Below are 8,105 nucleotides of genomic sequence, written 5' to 3'. Positions count from 1 at the left end.
CTGTTTATCATCAAATTTCACCTTTACCCACAAACTACTCACACAAAGTAGTGAGTTTTTTATAGTTGTACACCCAAAAGACTGTGAATTCTTTGTTAGTAAATATATATGTATATGACATTTTATATACCTAAATGTTATAGATATAAAGTTAATTAGATGTGATATATTTTACCTCTATGCTAGACATAAAATATGCAGTTACATACTTCTTAAATCCATATGCACCTAGTTGCGGGTAAAAGCTATTTAAGTAATAATATAGTGACAAAACTTAAAAGTGTTTGTTATTTTAAGACAGTGAATTTATAAATACCTATAAATTTATTATTATTTATATACGTAATGACATTTAATAAGGTAAAAGATCCGTACAAATCTGCTAAAAAATAACGAACACGAATATTCGATACATTATTCCTACCTACCATTTAAGTATCTATTAATAAAATATGAATTATTTATATTTAAAGAAGTGTTTATATCTAAATTATCAACAAACAATAAAACAAATAAGAGTAAATATTTAAATGAGTGAGTGGAATGGTAGGCCCTATTATCGATATACGCTGGCAGGGCACCAGTGAAGAGTGACAGATGAGTATGAAGGCAGGCCAGTTGACCCATAGTGACCAATTGAACAATAATTAATCACTATGGTTTCCAGGAGGAACCGCGTGGAGGTCGACCTAATGGGGTGTATTGCTAGCAATGAGGCTATTAAACCTCGTTACTAACAATCCCTTTCCCCCCATTTACTTCGTATTGAAATTACAAGCTTTTAAAGCGGTATTGAATCTTTAAGTTTTAGGAGGGTTTCTCTCTCACTTTGCATATTCTACCGCTTGTACAACAGACTGTGGGCAAAAGAATTGTTCAATATGATGCCCATAGTCACTTTCTACCATCATACGACTCGCTATCGACAACTAGTTTACCAGCATCTCTTAGACTCTAGATGGTCTCGTACAGTGCTGTTTCAGAGATGTTTCCTTCCACGGACGCCCAAGTTATGGAATAAGCTGTTGTTGTATGTTGAGGTTTTCTCTCTGTGTTGAGACTACAGCATGCGGTTTTTCAAAAAAGAGATAAAGAGGTTTCTTCACGGTCAGTAACGTGCGCGTAATTTCCCAGGAATTACAAGCTGTCATAGGCTACGATAATTATTTGTCATCAGGTGGGCCGTATGCTTGTTTGACACCTTTGTGGGATAAAAAAATTCAATTAGTATTAAATTTATATTGCAATATATTATTTATAAATGTTGTGAGCAAGGGTGGACTTATCTCTGACAGAGATCTCTTCTAGTCAAGCCAATATAGTGAGAAAGCATTTCGTTATAATATTGAAAAAGTAATTTTATTTATTGATAGAAAATTTTCTTTAGAAAAAAGCGACTGTAAAATGTTGTTGTATAAAATTGTCAGCTTAGTTTTCGAAGTAGTGTTACTGTAATTGAAGCTACCTGAGAGGTGTTACTTAGTCGGCACTTTCCAATATTCTATATATTATTTTTTCTTATGATTTGAAATGTTTTGTATATTTATTTTTTTCTAACAGATTGGTAACTTTATCAACGATAACGCATAATATAGATTTTTGCATTCTGTTTATTCTGTTCAAAATCTTTGATTCAATTTCGAAATCTAGAAAGTCAAAATGAGACTTATATAATGGCCCCTGTCGGATAAAATGACAGTAAGGCTCAATTTCAACGATTTAGAATCAAAGATTTCGTAATTCCTTGTTCTTAGAATAGAACGTACTTGTTTTGGCTACATATTATGTCTATGGCTTTGGCACAATTTTTGACAGTTTGTTAATTTCATATCAGAAAAATCGATTCGTTCATTTGACGTTTTGTTGAATTTCGACTGAAGTATCAGTCAAATTCGTCGATAATATTCTATTATTATAAAATATAAACGAAAATGTCTCTAGTAAAAATATTTTCAATATCAACGCGAGGTAATGTAGCTTTACGAAGTATTACAATTATTAGATATGTGTACTTTAAGCGTAATTAGTCCTGTTACGCAACTATTGTTTATAACCTCATACGTATTTACCAGCTGACTTCGTATTATCAAATCAGTATTGTTTTCATTTAATTTTGTTATATAAAGACGATTATTACTTTCTTTGTTAACCGAATTTATTGTTTTGTTTTAAATACAAATTGGTATTTCTCCGTAAATGTAATACATTGTTTTGATGTAGTATTCAATGTATTAGTAAGAAGTATTTATAGTAATTTAGTTAGATTTTAGTACAATAAATTAATGCCATATTTTTAAACATACCTATAGAGTCGTTTGGTATAGTATTTCACACTTTAATTAAATAAAATCTAAATCTATTTTACTATAGTTATTAGTGATTGATCAATATCGTTTTCAGCTCGTACCTCTGGTACGACTGGCATGCTTATCCGCCATGCCAGCTCATCCCAAGGCAAGGTAGAAAAAGTGTACCCACCAAATAGTCCCGGTTACAAGTATGTAAATGCTGAAAATCCAGCGGAGACATTCAAAGAAATGTCAGATAGGGCAGCTCAAACAATGTTCTGGACAGAGCTTGCTAGAGGTTTTGCTGTTACCCTAGCTCATGTTTTTAAGGTACTTTCATGTTTATATTTTACTTTTTTTTAAAACAGTGGGCAAACGAGTATGCAGCTCACCTGATGGTAAGTGACTACTGGCTTATATATGGCTTAATTATCTATTTCATAATATAAAATTATAATATAATAAATTTTTTAACTAATTAATATTATTAGAATAATTATTTTCCAATATTATGATGTAGGTCATTTTACTAATATAATTTACTAGTAAGCCATTCTGGATTTTCTATGCTTTTCTCTACTAGACCTTTCTCTTAAATCACTCTATTTAGTAACCAATTAAGCATCTCGAACGAGACCCTTTCACACATTAAATGTGTTCCGATTTGCACTATTCTGAGTATCTCTCGTTTTTATTATAATCTATGAAATTTTGTTTATATTTGTAGTGTAATTGAAAATCTTGCAACACATATGAAGTTGTCCCTCCAAATAGTAGGGAGTACTTTTAAATTGCAATATTTCTTTTTATACACAAAAATAAGGCGCATACTTATATTTTTAGGAACCAGCAACTATCAATTATCCATTTGAAAAAGGTCCTCTGTCACCGAGGTTTAGAGGAGAGCATGCATTACGTCGTTATCCCTCTGGTGAAGAGAGGTGCATTGCTTGCAAACTGTGTGAAGCAATCTGTCCTGCACAGGTATGGCATTAATTAATTTTAAACAGTGTCTCAATGTTATTCCTATAATAATTTTAAAATCTTGACATCTATGCAAGCATAGCTGCAGCATGTAAACAAGTTTGTAGTTTTTCTCTGATAAAAACAATGTAATTGATAAGTGACTTATAAATTAAGGGAAAAGGACTGTTAGTATTGGGGTCTAACAACCCCATTGCTAGCAATGGTCTCTATTAGGACAACCTCCATGTTGCTTTCTTTGGTTATTGTTATGGTTAATTCTCGTTGAATTTGTCAATGTGGCAATTCACCTGTTTCATCTTCATGCTATCATCACTTACTGGTACATTGCAAATATACATTTAATTTTCACTTATTAAAAGTGACTTTTAAAAGTAGATTTTTGCCAATCTTGAGTTCATTAATCCTTTTTTTTTAATTGATAGGCTTTATTCCTGTGTTGGCCTTTTATTAATTTTGTCATCATTAAATCTCGTTTATTGCAAGATAATATAACATCGTATTGAAAAATACAGTGCAAATGTAATGTATGTATGTATTTCGTGACAGGCTATCACAATAGAGGCAGAAGAGCGCAAAGATGGCTCCCGACGAACCACACGGTACGATATTGACATGACAAAGTGCATCTACTGCGGCTTCTGTCAGGTAAAGCTTATATACTAAATTTTTTTTATTTGTGAACAAGTTTGGTGATGTAGGCTTTAATACTCTTCCAATGCTTGTGGATTTGCTATGCACAATGAAAATATTTGTATTTGTATGTTATGTTCATTACAACAGCAATTATTGACTAATGTCTCTGAATATTCCTTTAAAAATTATAGTCCTGAACATTCACAATCACAATAACGATTTCGGGTATTACAAGTTATTGAATTTTTTTTCATAAATTATAATATGTAAATAATTATTGGAATGTATAGATGCATATAAATGTCAACTAGACTTTAGTAGCAACTTAGTATTGATTAAGTTTATTCAGAGGAAACAAAGGATATTTATATATATGTTAATTGATCTCACAAAGACAAATATTTGCATTTTTTTTTATATAATTTTATCGTCAATTTCAGGAGGCCTGTCCAGTCGACGCCATTGTAGAGGGTCCTAACTTTGAATTTTCAACAGAAACACACGAAGAACTACTCTATAATAAAGAAAAACTGCTGTCAAACGGTGATAAATGGGAAAGCGAAATAGCGTCTAACATTAGAGCAGATCATTTGTATCGTTAAAAAAAACTATTTATTTCATTAGTTTAATGTAATTTTAAGACCTATTTTGGGGGCAACGGGGTCGTATTTAAATTATGAAAATAGATTGGTGTAAGTTGCAGTATTGTGTACAGTGATAGTTTCTTCAAAATAAGTCTTAAATCTAGGAAAAAAAAAAAACAATTGTTTTTATAGATAAATAAATCATTATCATCTCAATTTATTTAATATTTTATTTCATTAATTAAATGTTTTAGCTGTATAGTATGCATTATTTCCAGTAACTTCAAATGAGAAACAGTAGGGTTAAATAATCACATAAAACTTAATAAAATCCGTTTAAATATTGTATTTCTATTATCTATAACATTTAAAAACCTGTCAGAAATTATATATTGTGCTACAGTAGCAAAATAGTCTTTGTTTATACAAGTATATATTATAATAAGTAGACTCTGATTTTAATAATCTAAAAATAACATTTGGTGTCATTGTACAATAATTAAAGTAATATTCCCTGATCATGGTGCTAATTGATGTAATAAGGTATCAAACATCAATTGTTAAGCTTTTGGAAGGATATTAGCAAAACAGAAATTAAGCAAAACTTGCGTCATATGACATGGTACAATAAATTAAATCCTGCTACTTTTTTTAATATTCAAATTGCTATAATAATGTAATCTTTTATTTAGCGATAACATTATGTGCGATTCAAAAAAATAAAAATAAATAAATTACTAAATGTCTTTATAAATTTCGTTTAGTAGTTTTATAAAAAGCTTTCACAAATTGAACTAAGGCAGAAGATGAAAAATGCTCTTTGATTATCTCATATGAATGTGGTGAGTATATCATCAATTATTATACATATTAATATTTTTGTCTAACTATATATATATATTTTTAATTTCCACATAATTGGCACAGGTGAAGCATATATACAGGTACTTATTTTATAAAGGCATTAAAATAACATGTCAATTATAATAGAAATTATACAGAAATAAGGTTTTGCTAGTTGAGAATCAGCCTCATTAATTAGTATGATTTCCACCTAATATCTTGTATGTATACCTCTCTAAATCTTCTTTTACTAGATCTAGGTTTCTGTCTGCATCAATTGTTAGCACTTCACAACCAATATTTGGTGAACTAATCCAGTTTTCATAGGATTCATGGACCTGTTAATACAGATACAGAATTTTAATAGTAAATAGAATTAACAACAAATTTTTCAAATACAGAAAAGGTTACAGCATGTTTGACAAGGAGAAGGAGGGAGTGAGGGAGGGTAAAAATTATTCAAAATATGCATTATATAAATAATATTTGAACATCCCCTTTAGCTTAATTGCAGTTGTCAATCCACCTGTCAAGCATGGCAACTACTGGCAGAACTCTCCCTATGAGGGAGGTCTATGGTCAGCAGCGGACAGTTAATGGCTAATATGATGATAATACTCTCCTAGTCAGCACTAATTAAAGATTTGAACTTGAATAGATTCTATTATCACACACTAATACTACTTACTAACCTGCTGTAAGTATTCTAAAGGTACTTCTGACTCTTCAGCTCGGCCGCGTTTCATCATACGCTCCCAAACTACTTGCGGGGAAGTTTTTAAATATACTGAAAATATAATAAAAACTATATTTAAGATTTTTTTTCATCACAACTGATGAATACTGTTGATGATAATTTTAAAAAGTAATCTTTCTTCATAGTACAATATCAAATACTAGATTTTTTATGATAGTTACCACTTTCCACCAAGTGGCTATTGAGAAATTAAATAGAAAAAAGTACTGCACCTATAAGGTCTAAATTGATGTCCAAGTTTTTCTCCATAAATTCATACCAGCTGTTTAGAACGTGAAACTGGGGGTCCTCCAAGAATTTCTGTTTTCTTGCATTTTCCACAAAACAAAACCTGCTGTTTTGTACTGATCTGTAAATATTTTTATGAATTATGAATTTGAATAATGAACATTTAGTCACCTAAATGCTAAAATTAGCAGCTAAATAGCTGAATAACTTTTGACTTATTTTTGGCACTTAATGTTCTATCTATACAATCTAAGTAAAAAGATATTGTTTTTGTAGCTTGTATGTTATTACTTTAGGCTGGTTTTAAAGGTGGAACCAGAATATTCAAATAAATTAATAATCTTAAAAAGTGGCTGTTATACATATAATATTTAGAAACAGATTGAAGTCTAAAAGTGATTTATTTTATTATTACACCAGACATTAACTGCACTGCAGGACATAGGCTTCCCCCAAAAAGGAGAGTTTGTTTGGTTACATATAGCATAGCAAATTATGTCTGAAGTGCAGTAATATATTAAGTTGTTTAGTTGTGTAAAACTGAATACTTACCTTTCAAACATTTTAACAGTAATATCAGGATTAGACGGTGGGCTTGTTTGGATTTTTAATCGAGAAAGGTGTACATAATGCTGGAATGGATATGTCCACTTGTGTATATCACTGTACACCATACCAAGAAGGTTGTGACCACTAACATTGCGCCATTCATGAAGGGGCTCCTGGAAGGTCATAGGGATTAATATATAAATTATAAAAGTAGACACACTGAACAAAGGTGTTTAATTGATACCTCTAATTCTGTTATTTAATACCTGTGCTTTCAATATAAATAAATATGGCAGTGGAATTACTGGTTAGAAAGTGCATAAGGGATACTGTGAAGGTAACATACACTTATTCTCCATGTGGTTTCTCCTGGAAACCATAGTGAACAATTGTTGTTGAATTCGACATGATGGGCTAATTGACCTGCTTCATCCTCACCTATCATCCTTCACTGGTACCCCGCCGGTGTATACCGATAGCGCAGGTGGGGTTACCATTCCATTATCATCCATTAAAAAAAACACTTATTACCAATTAAACAACCAAACTAGACCACATACATTATACAAAAGCAATCTAAAGAAAATGTAATAAAACTTACCGCGTGTTTTTCTACATTGCGAAATTTATTAAAAAAATTAATACACGTCGATTTTCCCGAACCTATATTGCCTTCAACAGAAACTTTGAATGGTCTTTTGGTCAACACACGAGCAGTTTTAGTAATAGTTTTTATATTAGGCATTTTATCGGAGATTAATAAGGGAGGCATGGAAAGTATATTCTGAAATCTCAAAATTTCATAAATAATGGCAAAATTTAATCGCAAAATATTTTATCTGAATCAAGCATAAAATATGGAAAAATAGCGCCAAATTAAAAAATTTTGTGCTGTCAAAATATTACGCTGTCGATTTGACAATTTGATATGTCAGTCGTGATGTACTGACAGTGACTGATGACGTTAATCTATTATTTTTAAATTACTTACGGCTGTAAATTCTTACATACTGTAATGATTATAATAAATTTATCGATTTTAAGGTATAGCCTAAATACCTAAAGCAGTGTGGAGATTCTATTGAGGATTCAAAATAAAGCTAATACATTTAAGTTCAAAAGACGTACGTTTGACTTGTTTATTATTACTCCTATCTTATAAGCAAAATATAAACTTACTAGATAATTTTATAGAAAAAATTTCTTTATTAAAATTGTATGGGTGAGTGGCAGAGC

The 8,105-nt window shown here is 30.7% G+C and overlaps 2 protein-coding genes across 2 annotated transcripts; one reads left to right on the top strand and one right to left on the bottom strand.

Moving 5' to 3' along the window:
• The first annotated feature begins 1,808 nt into the window (after window positions 1-1,808).
• LOC113510553 (NADH-ubiquinone oxidoreductase subunit 8) lies at window positions 1,809-4,712 on the top strand. The gene is made up of 5 exons (XM_026894010.3): window positions 1,809-1,968; window positions 2,401-2,618; window positions 3,132-3,272; window positions 3,822-3,920; window positions 4,349-4,712. Exons 1-5 carry the CDS (start codon window positions 1,932-1,934, stop codon window positions 4,508-4,510), a joined length of 657 nt encoding a protein of 218 aa, XP_026749811.1. The 5' UTR covers window positions 1,809-1,931; the 3' UTR covers window positions 4,511-4,712.
• LOC113510542 (deoxynucleoside kinase-like) lies at window positions 4,697-7,764 on the bottom strand. Its single transcript, XM_026893999.3, has 5 exons — window positions 7,471-7,764; window positions 6,873-7,042; window positions 6,305-6,441; window positions 6,028-6,122; window positions 4,697-5,673 (listed from the first exon to the last, which is right to left on the bottom strand). Exons 1-5 carry the CDS (start codon window positions 7,639-7,641, stop codon window positions 5,527-5,529), a joined length of 720 nt encoding a protein of 239 aa, XP_026749800.2. The 5' UTR covers window positions 7,642-7,764; the 3' UTR covers window positions 4,697-5,526.
• Window positions 7,765-8,105: the final 341 nt, after the last annotated feature.

The sequence above is a fragment of the Galleria mellonella genome, unplaced genomic scaffold (assembly GCF_026898425.1).
Source record: "Galleria mellonella isolate WM207_F2 unplaced genomic scaffold, CSIRO_AGI_GalMel_v1 utg116, whole genome shotgun sequence".
Classification (NCBI taxonomy): Eukaryota; Metazoa; Arthropoda; class Insecta; order Lepidoptera; family Pyralidae; genus Galleria; species Galleria mellonella.
The sequence above is the reverse complement of the archived record's forward strand: the minus strand, read 5'-3'. Positions and strand labels throughout refer to the sequence as shown.

Bases quoted from the DNA above. Each gene is read 5' to 3' on its own strand.
- LOC113510553 (XM_026894010.3), top strand. From the start codon at position 1,932: ATGTCTCTAGTAAAAATATTTTCAATATCAACGCGAG. The intron at 2,619-3,131 runs GTACTTTCATGT...TTATATTTTTAG, and splicing joins CCCTAGCTCATGTTTTTAAG to GAACCAGCAACTATCAATTA. The intron at 3,921-4,348 runs GTAAAGCTTATA...CGTCAATTTCAG, and splicing joins TCTACTGCGGCTTCTGTCAG to GAGGCCTGTCCAGTCGACGC.
- LOC113510542 (XM_026893999.3), bottom strand. From the start codon at position 7,641: ATGCCTCCCTTATTAATCTCCGATAAAATGCCTAATATAAAAACTATT. The intron at 6,123-6,304 runs GTGCAGTACTTT...TTATATTTTCAG, and splicing joins CATCAATTTAGACCTTATAG to TATATTTAAAAACTTCCCCG. The intron at 5,674-6,027 runs GTTAGTAAGTAG...CTGTATTAACAG, and splicing joins CTTTAGAATACTTACAGCAG to GTCCATGAATCCTATGAAAA.